At 43.5% G+C, this 16161-nt stretch overlaps 1 protein-coding gene across 2 annotated transcripts; it reads left to right on the top strand.

Moving 5' to 3' along the window:
• The first annotated feature begins 1140 nt into the window (after positions 1-1140).
• scaf1 (SR-related CTD-associated factor 1) lies at positions 1141-13571 on the top strand. 2 transcript variants are annotated; one of them, XM_017495140.3, is made up of 9 exons: positions 1141-1334; positions 3738-3865; positions 3988-4057; positions 5473-5539; positions 5630-9179; positions 10500-10582; positions 10705-11007; positions 11387-11515; positions 12298-13571. In XM_017495140.3, exons 5-9 carry the CDS (start codon positions 5708-5710, stop codon positions 12454-12456), a joined length of 4146 nt encoding a protein of 1381 aa, XP_017350629.1. In that variant the 5' UTR covers positions 1141-1334; positions 3738-3865; positions 3988-4057; positions 5473-5539; positions 5630-5707; the 3' UTR covers positions 12457-13571. The 2 variants fall into 2 exon arrangements, with proteins under 2 accessions (XP_017350629.1, XP_017350624.1); XM_017495135.3 differs by having other exon boundaries at positions 3738-3887.
• The last annotated feature ends 2590 nt before the right edge of the window (positions 13572-16161 follow it).

The following is a 16161-nucleotide window of genomic DNA, read 5'->3' as shown; positions in this document are numbered from 1 at the left end:
ACAAAACTAATCAAGTGCAAAGAAACATCTCTATCTGCACTGGGTTACCTCATTATCTCAGTTTATCTCATTACACTGAGGATTTATTAATAAAGTAAAATCGATAAAGAATTTCACTGCACCGGGCCTGTGTGCGGTTAACGCTATTTATTTAAAGGACCAATCAGAGATTTCAATTATTGTGAAATATACAAAGCTGATACTTGTAAATAATATTTATAATATATATTTTTTTGATTTATGGAAGTTAAAAAAAAAAAACTAACCACAAATGGAAAATATTAAACTTGCAGAATGTTTATGATGAATTTGCAGCTGAGGATGCGTTTCCTCCCCACAGCCTGTAGGGGGCGGGAGTGTGAGTTTTACCCCGCAGTGCCAACAGATTAGAGGAAATAAAAGATTTTACAATATTAATATTTTCTGTATTTCTAATTTGTAGAAGCAGATAAAAATGAAACCGATTTTCGCCAATCTTAAAAATTCTGTTTTAGTTTAATTAAAAAGCAATAAAAATAAAATAAAAATAAGCAAAAATTGCTCAGGGAAAGACATAATTTGTGATTAATTGGTATACATTTATAATATATAATATTTAGATTTTCTAAAATGACATTTTAATGTTTTAAAATCAGAAGTGAATAAATATGCCTGTCTCAATTTTTTCCTCAGAGAAACTCTTTTACAATCAGATTTTGATGAATGTAGTGTCCTAATAAAGCAGCGTATCCTCAGAGATACGATTTATAACCTCCAAAATAAGCAATATAATTTTAGAAATCACTTATATAAGTCCAAAATAAATATATATAAAAAATATATTTAAATAAAAGTATTTTTTAAAACTCGGGTCTGTAGTACAGTCCAGCTGTAACTGGCCACCTTGGATTAAATGACTTTACTCCAAACTGGAACTGAAAGTTATAAAAGAAAAAGGATTAAAAAGCTCCTTGTATTAAATGCGATTTTGTTTTAAAAATAAATGTTGAAGGAGTCTCTGGCTGCAGAGTGCGCTGCGAAATCTGCCGTGTGCTTCCTGTCCTATAGGGGGCGGTAGAGATTCCAAACAGCACGAAACAACTATGCACAAGTAAAAACAACGCGTAAACCGAAATAAACATCATTTCCCACAATTCCCTGCGTTTTTTTACCCTACAGTGAGGGGAGTAAAATGGCGGATTAGGATGGGATGGGCCTGTTATTGTGTTCTTAATAGGAAAAAATGTGTTGGCTTTTAATTTTGCGCTTTAGAGGTTACTGAAACTGGTTTTAAAAGATTTAAAGACATCGCGGCTGTGTGGAAGCGCGTGCTGACAAAACTCTGACCGAGGAAGGTAAATCCTATTTTCCATCTATGACTGCCTGCTAGCCTGCTAGCCTCCTGGCTAACTGGATCTTCGTTAGTCGTTGGATATGAATCGGATGCTAACTGGTTTAGTTATGGAAAGTTAACTTTTATTTTTAGCGTATTAATGTGTGGGAGAGTGCACAGCTGAGATGAATCCGGTTCCGAAGTGAGAATTGGACAGGGTTAGTGATTGCTAGCAGTGCTGTGATGCTAGCTGCTTATAGCTGAGGTAAACGGTAGCTCGCGAGCGGACAGACAGCCGCACGCGCGTCATTAATTAAAGCGTTAAAGCAGGACGCGCGTTGACTTTTTATTTTAAAACAAAAAAGTGCGTATAATGTGAGCGTTAATGTACAGACACACAGCAGATCAGAGTCAGGAGACACACACCAGAGTTCTGATCCTCAGTAGATCCTGTGGCTGTGACCTCGGGACAGATTTATAAACAGGAACTGGAAATGCTACAGAAGTATGGAACTGTACTCCGGTTATTAATGTTCATCTGTTCTCCAAACCTCCTGGATGAGTGATGAGATGATTACTGAGGGAGATGATGGAGAGGGAGATGAGATTATTGAGAGGGAGATGAGATTATGGAGAGGGAGAAGATGATGGAGAGGGAGATGAGATGGAGGAGAGGGAGATGAGATGGAGGAGAGGGAGATGAGATGGAGGAGAGGGAGATGAGATGATGGAGAGGGAGATGAGATGATGGAGAGGGAGATGAGATTATTGAGAGGGAGATGAGATGATGGACGGAGATGAGATGATGGAGAGGGAGATGAGATGATGGAGAGGGAGATGAGATGATGGAGAGGGAGATGATGGAGAGGGAGATGAGATTATTGAGAGGGAGATGAGAAGATTATTGAGAGGGAGATGAGAAGATTATTGAGAGGGAGAAGATTATTGAGAGGGAGATGAGATTATTGAGAGGGAGATGAGATGAGGGAGATGAGATGGAGGAGAGGGAGATGAGATTATTGAGAGGGAGATGAGATGGAGGAGAGGGAGATGAGATGATGGAGAGGGAGATGAGATTATTGAGAGGGAGATGAGATGGAGGAGAGGGAGATGAGATGATGGAGAGGGAGATGAGAAGATTATTGAGAGGGAGATGAGAAGAGAGGGAGATGAGAAGATTATTGAGAGGGAGATGAGATGATGGAGAGGGAGATGAGATTATTGAGAGGGAGATGAGATGGAGGAGAGGGAGATGAGATGATTATGGAGGGAGATGATGGAGGGAGATGAGATGATTATGGAGGGAGATGATGGAGGGAGATGAGATGATGGAGAGGGAGAAGATTATTGAGAGGGAGATGAGATGATGGAGAGGGAGATGAGATGATTATAGAGGGAGATGAGTCCGCAGTGAGACTGAAGACCTTCACAGACAGTGTTCTCTCTCTCTCTCTCTCTCTTGCTCTCTCTCGCAATCATCCTATGATTACTGATATACCAAATGTTTTGTTTCGTTCAAGATGAAAGAATAAAAATGCTGGAAAACGTTCCTTCGTTTCGCCCGCTACACGTTTAATTCCTCACCTCAAAGCAGAGTTCATACAGAACGGTGTGAAACACAGAAAACATCCTGAGAGTGACGGTTCTGCAGCATTCCTTCTTGTTGAGAGATCAGAGGAACCTGGCCAGACGGGTTCGAGCTGCTGGGAAGGATATAGTAACTCATACGATCACTCGTTACATCTGTACTGAGAGAACTGCATCAGTGAGCAGGTGTTCCTAATAAAGTGACAGAGTAGATTTGGTGAAATATAGATATAAAGCTATAATGTGTAATGAAAAGAAATGCAGACCGTTTGTGGATGAATATTTTGTTGAATTTGAGTAATGAAATGTTTGAATAATGAGCCCTGTCATTTTCCACATAAACACCATGTAATATATATTTAATGACGAGTTATTTCCAAAAGTGCAATCATTTAATTAATAACGAGGATAAAAATAATAGTTAATACTACTATTATCCTTCTGTATTTTTGCATTACTTTTTTAATTTATTCAGAATTATTTTAGTTACTATTAAAATTATTATTAATGAGATGTTTATTTATTTACTTACTCCATTACTTTCTGTACTACCACCACTACGGTTTCTATCGATATTTATTTATTTATTTATTTATTTTATTTATTTATTTATTTTTAATCCCATACTTGTTTTTCCAGTGTTCAGCTCAAGTGTCATGTTTGTAGTTTTGTTCCAGAATTATAATGGTGAAAATGAGACCATCTCAGTAATAAGTCTTATTTATATTATGGGATGTTTGCATCAATAACATTAATCTCACATTTGAATTTTTTTGTAAACAGTTTCAGAGCAATAGAGGTACAGTCTGATTTTTAATTAATCTCATTTTAATTTCAGTCATCAGGCATGACACTGCTCAGATGGAGTGGAAGAAGAAGAGGAGGAGTTTACGGCTGATAAAAGGACAAATGATCTGAGGCGTTACCACAGAAACGCACAGACCGTATGACTAGCCTGATTGGCCGGTAATGTAAAACGGACAAAAAGGTCAAAATTCATTTACGTTCATTTACACCATCTGTTCCTGGATCAATAGAAGTTCAGACTTGACGTGTGTGTGTGTGTGTGTGTGTGTGTGATTGTATAGTGGGCTGCTGTTTATCCAACACTACTTTCCTTATGTCTCAGCTGTGCTCTCAACACCGGCTCACTGATCGGTAAGTGTGGAGATTGTGAAGTGTTAATTAGGGATGCACCGAATGTTCGGCAACCGAAATTATTCGGCCGAAAATAGCAAAAAAAAAAGCATTTACGGTGTTCGGCCGAATAAGTTAAAATTCCGAATAAATTTGACCGAACAATGACGTGTTTGATGATGCGCCCAAATAGCCTAGCAACCAGAGTGAGACGCGCAAATGTCACGACCTCCACTTCCGGCAGAGCGCTCCGAGAGATGAGAGGGCGCGCGCGTGCATGAGTGCTCAGCGAGCGCATGCTCTTCGGTTGTTGACAACCGTGACATTGTTTACTGTGGACACGTGCACATTTGTTTTGTTTCTGTTCCGGAGTATTCTGTCACGTCGCGAGACGTAAAGGAGTAGAGTACGGAAGCAGGTAAAGACGTATTTATTTAAGGGAACATAACATTAACGACATATCTAACTATACTATATCTACTATAATACTCTGCGAGGTGTACAGGGACGCGAGCGGTATATATCCCCAATATCATCAGCCCTATAGAACCATTTTCTGCACTCTTGTCAATGCACCTTTTAATGCACTTTTTTGTTGTAGTCTACAGAGTGTTACATTCTTTCAGCAGTCAGTTACAGGCCTAACATCGGCTATTCAAGGGGCTCAAAGATAACCACATCAAAATATTTTTATTTTGCTCATTTATTTATTTAAAGTTATATTGTGCCTTGTTGGTAGCCTGTGCCTGCTGGAATGAAAAAAAATGTTCAGTGTTAAATAAATATTTTGAAATTGTAGTTTTTGTAATTGACTTTTTTCTTTGAAAAGCAAGACAAAATAGTAAAAATCACGTTATGACTATTTAATTTATGCAATGGTGAAAAAAATGGCAAAATAAATGGAAAAAACGCGAAAAAAAACGTGTTCGGTTTCACTTTCGGCCAAGTTTTTCATTATACTCGGTTTCGGCTTCGGCCAAGAATTTTAATTTCGGTGCATCCCTAGTGTTAATGTTTATAAGAACTGTGATCACGTGATCAGGGTGTAAACAGTGTGAGTTTAGTTGCAGCTGCACTACACTACAGTACTTATCACAGTGATTAGTCTGGTTGAGATAGACGCCAGAGACCTGCGATACTCTGAGGACAGTGCATCCTTAAGTGTTTTATTCCTCTTATACCACAGCAATTTGCTAAAAAAAATGTTTGATTTGTTAACAAACGACTCGTCATACTTTTCATCCCCTCACAGTTACATTTAACGTTGTGGAATGTCGGTGAAATTAGTTAGTTCCTGTTCTCACTTTATAAACAGTCCTTCCCTCACCAGCCATTCTTTTTCTGTCACTTGAATTCTTCTCTCTTATAGTGTGATTTGATTGGATTTAATTTAAAGTGAATTCTGGGATTGATTTCTGATTTTTGTCCTTTCCAAGTCTCTTTGATGTGAAGCCTGCATCAGCACTGAGAGTAAACCAGGCTTTGCTGCTGGAAGAAGGGCAGGTAAATCCGTATGTCACCTAATTTATGTATAATTTCTCCTTTGATGTGCCCTGCTGGAGTGATTTAAAGGCTTGTGTGTTCATCTCTTAGGCTTGACCGAGCGCTCCTTCTTACATCCTTCTGGTTAGAGGAGTGTTTTATACGGCGCTCCGTACAACTGTGGCACAGATGCCCAGGCCATCTCCTCTCTGCACCTCTCAGAGGGCGGCTGAGACCTCAAAAAGCCCTCTCCCTTCTTCACCCTCTACATCTCCGTCCTCACCTTCATCTGCTCCCTCTTCCCCCTCTTCTCCTTGCTCAACCTCTCCTAGAAGAATGGGAACGGGATATCGCGAGGACGAGGACGGCAGCCATGCTGGGAACAATCGGGTCGGGAACAAAGCAGGAGGGGACGGTGTATCATCAACCTCATCATCTCTGGCTCAGTCATTGCTCTCTGCACCTCCTTCGGCTCCTTTACATCGTCTGTCCTCATCACCCCGTCTTTACGACGATGACCAGAGAGAGGGCTTGGACACGGAGATATATGACCCCTTTCAACCAACAGAGGGAGAGGGTTTACCAGGCATAGCAGCCGGAGACGAAGGAGATAAGTACGACCCCTTTGAACCCACCGGATCACCAGCATCAGAGAAAGATATGGATGGGGAGCAAGACGGAGAGGAAGAAAGTTCGTTCAACAGCATACGGATAGCATGCGACATAAAGGACACTAAAGAGGTGGAGCTGGAGACAGCTCCCGGGGACGAGGGTCCACCTCCGGACTCGACAGAGGCGGTAGAGCGACTGTTGGTGTCTCAGCACACGGCCACACAGGTGAACAGGATCAAGCACATGAGACAGCGAGCAAAAGACCGAAGAGAAGAGGATGACTCTGAGCACTCGGAAATAGAAGAAGGAGAGATTGTGGGTGTCGCTGAGAGCAGAAGGGAAAGAGAGATTGAGATAAGAAGGGAGGTGCTGCTTCCGTCCTCGGGGAGTCCTTCTTTCTTGCAAGGGGGAGGTCTCAAACCTGAGAGGATCTTGCGAGTCCTGGACGGTGAAGGATTTGTATCGGTTCGAGCAGAGGGTGAATGGGACCACCAACCGGTGCCCCCTATTGGCATGGGAGACCTGAGAAGGAAACTCACCAACAGGCGAAAACAGAGATTCAGGTCTTGCCCTTCTTCAGCATCCATATCGCCGCCTCCTGCGTCTGTCCTACCCATACCTTCTCCCTCCCCGCCGGCGTCCCAACCCCAGACCACGGAGAAGGTAAGGAGTTGCAGATCTTCCAAAAGCTCCAAGGAGAGGGACCGGCGCAAGCTGAAAGGCCAGGAAAAAGAGAAGCGCAAGAAGAGGAAAGAGGACAAAGGGGAGTCGGAAAGAGCGAGTGGAGAGAACAAGGAGAGGGATCATGAAAGGAGGAGCAGAAGAGAAGAAAAAGAGAAGGACAGGAGGAGGAGCAGCAGAAGTTATAGCCAAACAAGGAAGAGCACGCAACACAGCACTCCTGAGCCAGCGTCACACTCCCGTAATACCTCTCGACACGCACACAGCCGCAGGTCCTTGTCCAGCCCCTTGGAAGGCCTACACAGAGGGAGGGACCGTGACCGAGATCGGGACAGAGACCGGGAAAGGGATCGATACCGAGACAGGAGGAGAGATAACCGGGAAAGAGAGAGAGATAAAGACTCCAGGATGAGAGAAGGAAGGAAGAGAGATCGGGACGAAGGAAACAGGAGGTCAAGTAGCCGAGAGAGAGGGGAGGCAAAAAGGAGAAGAGAAAGCAGTGATAGACGAGACAGGGAGAAAGAAAGAGGGCGGGAAAGGGAGCGAGACAGGAGAAGAGATGGACGGCCTGTCGTACCTCCGTCTATTCAGGACCTGAACGGCTCGGACCTTTTCGCAATCAAACGTACCATTACTGTTACCACTACACCCACCACTACCTTGATCCCTACCTCTCCTTCCCACGCCCAGGATCGAGCCCGGAGTCCTACGCAAGGCTCGGACAAAGCCCGCAAGCGCAAGAGGAAACGGAGGAGACGCTCTGATGAGGAGGAGGAGGAGGAGGAGCGGAGGAGCAGATCTCGTCCCACCTCTCTAAGCCCTCGCCGATACCATGGCTATGAATCAGACCGGCTCTCGGACCACCCCGAGCCTGACATGCTATCTTTGGATGGAGAGGCACTGGACTCTGATTACCCTTCACTCGAGGACTCTCCTCTGCTCCCTCCTCCCCTTGAACCTCCTCTGCCAAGCCCCAAACTTAAATCCACAGCTCCAAAAAGTAACCGGCACCATCAGAAGAAATCCCGATCTAGGAGCAAAAAACTGGGCCAGTCTGAGTCGTCCACTTCCTCATCTTCTCACAGACCCAAAGCGAGCAAAAGTAAAAGCCTTTTGCCCTCACTGTCCTCACCTCTTTCTGCGTCATCTGGCAACACTGCTTCCCTTCCTCTCACTGCTTCTTCATCCTCTGCTAAAAGAGTACGGAAGACCGGGAAAGAAAAACCAAGCAAGAAAGAATCGGGTCGCTCAGGAAGATCCAAGAAGCTTGGAGGAAGCAGTAGGAAGGGTAAACTACAGTCTAAAGTCTCAGTGCTGGTCCGGGAAGGAGTAAGCAGCACCACGGGAAACAGTGGTAAAATGGGTATTGATCTCATTGGACCTGGTGGAACAACAGGACCCTCAGTGGTGGGTGGGTCTATAGCTGTGGTTTTCCGTCGGGACAACGAAAGCCGATCTCCGTTCCTGAAGCCCTGCTCAGAACCGCTTTCCCTGCCTGGTAGAGTCAAAGATTTGAACAAGACTGGCAAGCAACGGAATACCCTTTCATCCCTGTCCTCAACTAACACGACAGGACTCAAGTCAAAGAAAGCCAAACCAAGCTCCACCACCTCCACATCGTCATCCGCTTCCTCGCCCACATCATCCTCAGCAGCAAAGCGCAGACGAAGGCCAGGAAAGAAGCCCCGGGAGAAGGGTCTAGCAGTTGACGGGCCCAATGCCAAAGGTGCCAACAGCAGCGCTTTGGGATCTGGTTGGACTGGATCTTCAGAAATTCAGCCTTTAAGTGGAATCGGTCCAAAACCATCGAGTCCACCCTCCACACATCCTGGGCCCACACCTTCATCCTCTTCTTCCTCATCATCATCATCTTCATCTACCAGCATTCTTCCCCCATCATCCTCACCCCCACACACTCCTCCATTGTCTTTACCCCCATCTCGAGACACTAGAGAATCTTCCCCAGATTCTCAGACTGTGGACAGCAGCTGCAAGACCCCTGAACCTTCTTTCCTTTCAGAAGAGTGCCCTGTTCAGTCCCAGTCCACCCTGCTTGTGCCTGCAAAGTCACCTCCTAGCCCACCACCCTCAAGAGGAGATGGAATTTCACAGTCTGTCTCCAAGCTCCTCCCACTGGATGACCCGAAGACCTCACCACCCTGCTCCGCTTCATCAGCCTTGGCTGCAGTTTCTCTTGCTCATTCCATTCCTCCTCTGTCTGTCGAACCTTCCTCGTCCTCCTCAGCTTCTGTGTCTTCATCGACGGTCAGTAAGCCTCCGCCCCCTCCTCCTCCACCCTCTGCCGTGCCACCTTTGCCCTGGAGTCTGCAGACAGGCGTGGACTGCACCGCTGGAGGCGTATTAGCATGTGAGTTTTATACTCTTTAAATGTTTGTGCATACTGCAGGGTTCTCAAATTTTTATCATTCTACCTTCTGCTGAGAACATTTCTCAGTCCATCACACTGGAGAGTGTCAGGTTTTGGGTTTAGGGAAACTTTGTAGGGCAGTGTGCCTCAAGAAGTGAAGATGGAAACCTTGACTATAAGAAAGACAGCCTTCACACTTGTCTTTTTTTTTTTTTTTTTTTTTTTTTTTTTTTTTTTTTTTTTTTTTTTAATCATCAAGCAATATCCCTCACACGATGCACACACAATAACAACAGCAGCAATCTTACACAACTCGCTAGCATCAACTGACTAACTAGCCTAGCTTGCTCTCTAGGTTAGATTGATCGTTCTCAGCAGATGAAATAAACATTGGTGATGAGGAGGTTGTTTGCCTTCACTGTAGAGTTATACACTATACCGCCAAAAGTTTGTGCATTCTCGACCATCATGCCCATATGTGGTTCTTCCCCAGACTTGTGCCACAAAGTTGGAAGAAAACATTCATATAGAATGCCTCTGTATGCTGTAGCTTTACAATTTCCCTTTCACTGGAACTAAGAGTTCCAAACCTGTTCCAGCGTGACACAAAGTGCACAAAGCGAGCTCCATGAAGACATGGTGTGTGAAGGTTGGAAGAAGGTGGAAGAACTCGAGTGTCCTGCATAGAACCCTGACCTCAATCCCACTGTCTCATCACCTTTCGGATGAACTGGAGTCTCCTCCCATCATCATCAACCTCACTAACGCTGTTGTAGTTGAATGAACACAAATCCCCACAGCCACGCCCCAAAATCTAGTGGAAAGCCTTTCCAGAAGAGCGGAGCGCAAACATGGGGAATAAATCTGGAACGAGCTGTTCGCCAAACACATATAGTGCTTGTGTGATGGTCAGGGGTGCATATACTTTTGGCCATACAGTGAATATATAAACGTTAGAATACCAGCAATGAAATGTGTTTATTTCTGCTCATAAACAAGACGCCCGTTTCACTGGCGCATTGTCATCCATGTCTGTTTTGCTCGGTTGCTCCTCAACTCGTGACTTGATTGGTCGGGAGCTGAATTAGCACTAGACGTCACATTTTAGAAGGTAGGTGGAATGCAGCCAGTTCCCGTAAGGGAACGCCTAGTGTGAAGGCAGCCTAGTACACGTACAGTAGTGTAAAATACTTTTCTTCACATATCTCAGATTGTAAGGACGCTGAGGTCAGAGAGCAGCGTCGAATATGATGCGGAATAGTGAGGGATGTTGTCATTCTCCCTATGAAAGCCTAATTCTTAATCTCTGCCTTGTTCCAGTGACGGCGCTCCTGTTTAAGATGGAGGAAGCCAACATCGCCAATCGAGCCAAAGCACAGGAGTTCATTCAGGCCACAAGCCAGGTGAGATCTGTGTTTCTCTTTCTTTCCTGCTGCAATTTCACTGGTTAATTCTTTCATATCGGTTATAATATTAATCTACAGTGTTGGCTAATTCTCTCTGTCTTGTTTTATATGTAAAACAGATTCTCTCTCAGGCTAACCAGAACCAGTCGCATTCTACATCTTCCTCCTCCATCTCACAAGTTCCTCCTCCTCCTCCATCACACGCTCCGCCCCCAGGTCCAACTCCCGCCCAATTCATTCTCCATGGCTCCCTCCCGTTGGTCGGCTGCACCAAAACCCCGCCTTCACACCTACACTCTGGACTTTCATTAGGTGGTGGATGTGCACAGACTCCACCTCCTCCACTGCCCACGGGGCTGTCTGGGGCAGCAGGGGGTGCCAGTGACATGGGCTGGGATGGAGACAGTAAAGACCCTGACAAGGTATCACTACCTCTTTTCTCTGCTAATAATAATAATAATAATAATAATAGTAGTAGTAGTAGTAGTATAATCATTATCGTTTTGGTAACAGTCATCGATAATAATGCTAATAATAAAAAATAGAAACAATATAAAATAAAAATATAAAATAAGAATCAATCATTAATAATGGGTATAATTGTAACAATAACAAATAAACATTAGTAGTAATAATACTAAATAATAAACATTTTATAATAAACTGTATTAATAATCATAATACTACTACTACTAATAATAATAACAGCATTAGAACCATGTGTTGTAGTAATAATAATAATAATAATAATAATAATAATAATAAAATGATACTTTATGACCCTGAATCTCTTCCTGTCAGTATTTGAAGAAGCTGCACACCCAGGAGAGGGCAGTAGAGGAAGTGAAGTTGGCCATCAAGCCGTACTACCAGCGCAAAGACATCAACAAAGAAGAGTACAAGGACATCCTGAGGAAAGCTGTGCACAAGGTAAACACTCCGTCTCTCTGAAAGGCTGTTCCGTAGCACTTAGCTGCCCATGACCTTGGTTTGCCCTCTGGTGAAACTGGTTAAAGCCTAAAAGTAAATCCCTGTGCTTACATTCACAAAGCACCTGATGATGTAAGACTGATCTGGGATCAGGTTTCCGTCTTTCTTTCCCAGGCTTTTTAGTGTGTAATAAAGGACAGATGTAATCCAGGTATTCTGTAACGCACTGGGTTCTCTCACGCAGTCAACAGTTTATATTTCACTGTGTCTCCTGACCTCTCGTATGTGGGCCATTAACTCTTAGGAATGAAAAGAGGGTAGATTTTAGGAGTCATGTGTATTACACTTAATTTATATTTATATTTATTGGCTCTATTATATACAAAACACAGAATTCCAAGAAGCTAAAATATAAAATATGGTGAGTATCCTGTAAAAAGACGACAGCCCAGAACTTTGTTTCCACCAGCGAGGATCCCGAAGCTAAACAGAGGGTGCGAACGAGGTTAGATGCATTATTAACGCGCTTGTTCGAATACGTTATCGTTTCCATAGCAACAGCTTGTTCACAGTGACTTGTACGGCAAGACGCTCCGCTAATAATAAATGGATTTTTAAATCAAAAATTGATGTGTAAGGAAGCGTTTATTTAAAATTCATGGAAGGAGTCTTCAGTGCCAGGTTTGTGTGGGAGTTACAGTGCTTTATTCCTTACTATCCTCTTCGTCTGAGCCATGAGGGAGCGCAAACTTGTGCTCTAAAGACGCCTTTGTGTTTTTCAGATCTGTCACAGCAGGACAGGAGAGATCAACCCGGTGAAGGTGAGTAACCTGGTCAAACTCTACGTGCAGAGGTACAAGTATTTCAGGAAGCACGGACGCAAAATGGACGACGAGGATAAGGAAGAGCGAGACTCCGCCTCCCTGCACGGCTCCACGTGATTGGACGTCGGGACCGCTTTGTTCTGACGGACCCTTGGCGAGAGTTTTTGATTCTCCGCCGCTGTGCTACGTGCTGTTAATGTAAAGTCCTGAACTCCGCCTCTACGCCATGCCACGCCCCTTTCCTGTGTGTTTAATCTAAATGTGGGATTAAAGACGAGTGCACTGTTCAGAGGGAGATTTTTTTTTGTACTTGTTTAGGTTTGTCATGATTCAGGACACTACATAGATGTGCTTTCTCTTTCCCTCTGAATCACCAACGTTAAAATATTCAACAGAAATAATTACAGACTCCTCCCATTCGGTGATCAGAGGTAGACGAGTGCATGTTTGATCCCCGATTACTTTTTTTTTTTATGCTTTTCTTTTTGAATCGCGGTCCTTCACGTGTCCGATGCTCTTCGTAGCACAAAGTCGTGGAGAAAACGGACTCTTCCTGCGACCGTGCTTCGACGCCGTCTCCTCGTCTCGGACTCTACAGGCGCGTTAGCAGGTTCTCAGACTTGTGGTTGTACACGTGCATGTGTTTTAGACTTTATTTGTACTTCAGGACGGCGAAAGCGAGGCCATCGCTTCCACGAGCCGGGCTTCGGGACGGGAGGATCAGTGACGATAAACTCGATCAGAACAAAACAAAACAAGGAGTCGGACTCGCTGCAGTGCCCGATGAAGCAGCGAGGAACCTTCTGTCTGAAATAAATAATGTGTTAGTATATCTTTACTGGCAATATATTAACAAAAAGTCTCAAAAGAAGAACAAAAATAACCAAGTAAAGAAATTGTAGAACCTGTAAAAGTCCTGAAAAAGGACGAGTTGGGAAACGGTTCCACTTTTCCTCCACCGTGTATAAAACTGCAGAGAATGTAGTTCGTGTTAAATCTGAGAGTTTAGTAGAGTTTTGTTTTACAGTTCATGTTTATTCTACACGAGGGAGAGAGAAGTGCTGAGGAGGCTGCTGGAGGAATGTGAGGAACTCTGAAATAAATTATTAAACCTTTCATGAAAGGTGATTGATGAGTGATTGTGTTACTGATCAAGTTTGTGTTTGTTTTTTTTGTAAAAATTGCATGTGAAGTAAAAACTGCAGATTAAATCAAACACAAGTCACTTTTAACATCCGTCCCCGCGCCCTGTCGTTCATCATTTATCACTAATTCCACAGAACTGTCGTGAATGTGCAGGAAGTAGTAATTATATTTTAATGAAAACTGCCGCTACAATAATAAACAGCCCCTGAGGGGGTGGGGATTTTTTAGATGGTTTATAGTTGTAGATTTTTGAAGGTCTACTCGGAACCTTTTCTCTAAGGTGTGCCCATTTGTTTGTCATTCATCCATTTGTTCTTTCATTCAGTTTGTACGTTGTTAGTTGTGCTCCAGCTCTCTGAAGGGGGTCTGTGTGAAAGAAAGGTGCTGTGTTATCAGTTATAATGAATTATTATAAGTAATAAAGATTCCTGGATGAAATGGTTAAACACTCATAATAAAACATCTAGAACAATAACGAGGAATAACAAAAACAACTGGGAGATCAGAGCGTATTTATTACTCACGTTAAACGCGGTGATAAACGCTGCACTGTTTTAATCACGTTGTTGTTTAAATGATGTTTTAAATTCGCTTGTTTTAATCAGCATTGGTTTTTCTTTTTTTTAATCTCATGCAGTTTGATCGATTCATTTCAGTGTGTTTGTAATGATGCAGTTGGTTGTTTTGCTCCTCCAGCTGTAGCGCTGATGATGTTCGAGCGTCTGTGTGTCTCTCTAATACTTCATCACTGAGTCTTAAAGCGGCAGTAAGGATTTTCTGTGGAAACGAGGTTCCTCTGCCTGGTCCTGGAGAAATCCTGCGACAAAGCGACCAGAGAACGTTCATTTTCAACGAGAGCCGGCGACATGAGCGACGGCGACCGTTGGTCTAGACGTAGACTAGATGCGGGCGTGTCCAGAGACGTGAGAAAGATGAGAAAAGTTTAACTTTATGCAAATCTGGAGCGACTCGGTGCGGTGACTGCCAGCGGGAGTGAAGACAGAAGACCGGACGTGATCCGTAGCCACTCGTGATCGCTAGCAGAAGCAGCGCCATTGCGGCGGGAGTTAATTAGCTTAGTTTAGGATATTAGCAAAAAATAATAATGATAAAAGACATAATAAGTGGGGCAGTGGTGGCTTGGTGGCGGCTCTGGGTTACTGATCAGAAGGTCGGGGGTTCGAGCCCCAGCACTGCCAAGCTGCCGCTGTTGGGTCCTTGAGCAAGGCCCTTAACCCTCCCTGCTCCAGGGGGCGCTGTATCATGGCTGACCCTGCGCTCTGACCCCAACCTCCTGACATGCTGGGGTATGTGAAGGAAACAATTTCACTGTGTATGTGTATGTGTGACCAATAAAGACTCATTATAATGAAACACACTCACTTTTTGTTGCAATCGAGCAAAATCCCAGTGTAGCTCCCGTCTTGGGTGAAGTGTCCGGGAACGAGCCGCACCGAGCCGGACACTTCACCCCGGAAACACAGAGGCCACGCCCAAAGAGCTGCGGTCCGGCTGCCGGTCACCATCGAACACGGTGAACAACGCTCACTTACTGAGACAGGAGCGACGCCGGGATTTTACTCCATTGCAACAGAAAAATGAGTGCGTTTCCTTATCATTATTATCATTTCAAACGCGCTAAGGCCCTAAGCTAAGCTAATTGGTGCTTGCGCTTTTGCCGCAAATAGATGGCCTCAGTGTGATGCATATATGCACTGGTGAATTTTGTGTAAGATCTCTCTCCCTCCCGAATGTTTGATTTTAGTGGTAAGAAAACTGGTTTGTTTTGTTCAAAAGTGGAATGCTAGTTGCGCCAGCAACGTTACTATAGCAACCAGTAGTAGGAACACGCCTACCTGCAACATTTTGTGAAGCTCAACAGTCTTTTGCCGCACATCACAGCTATATTCCTTGGTCTTGGTCTTGTTACCTCATATTTATACCCCTGTGAAACAGGAAGTCATGGGTGAACAATTTCCTGTTTCTAGTCCCGCAGCTGTACTAAACAAAATTTAAATATCACTGGGAATATACTTCCAATATATTTTTCTCATATTAGTTCATAGGAGTCCTAATAATTGTTGCACACATATTTAACAAAGATATATTTTTATAAGCCTTATTCTGCTGCGTCATATAATCCTGATTTATTCCACTGCGTCATATAATCCTGATTTATTCCACTGCGTCATATAATCCTGATTTATTCCACTGCGTCATATAATCCTGATTTATTCTGCTGCATCAAATAATCCTGATTTATTCTGCTGCATCAAATAATCCTGATTTATTCTGCTGCATCAAATAATCCTGATTTATTCTGCTGCGTCATATAATCCTGATTTATTCCGCTGTGTCATATAATCCTGATTTATTCCGCTGTGTCATATAATCCTGATTTATTCTGCTGCATCAAATAATCCTGATTTATTCCACTGCGTCATATAATCCTGATTTATTCTGCTGCATCAAATAATCCTGATTTATTCCACTGCGTCATATAATCCTGATTTATTCTGCTGCATCATATAATCCTGATTTATTCTGCTGCATCAAATAATCCTGATTTATTCTGCTGCATCAAATAATCCTGATTTATTCTGCTGCATCAAATAATCCTGATTTATTCTGCTGCATCAAATAATCCTGATTTATTCTGCTGCATCAAATAATCCT

This window comes from Ictalurus punctatus, chromosome 2 (genome assembly GCF_001660625.3).
Source record: "Ictalurus punctatus breed USDA103 chromosome 2, Coco_2.0, whole genome shotgun sequence".
In the NCBI taxonomy this organism is placed as follows: domain Eukaryota; kingdom Metazoa; phylum Chordata; class Actinopteri; order Siluriformes; family Ictaluridae; genus Ictalurus; species Ictalurus punctatus.
Note: the sequence above shows the minus strand (reverse complement) of the source record. Positions and strands in the feature narration are given on the sequence as shown.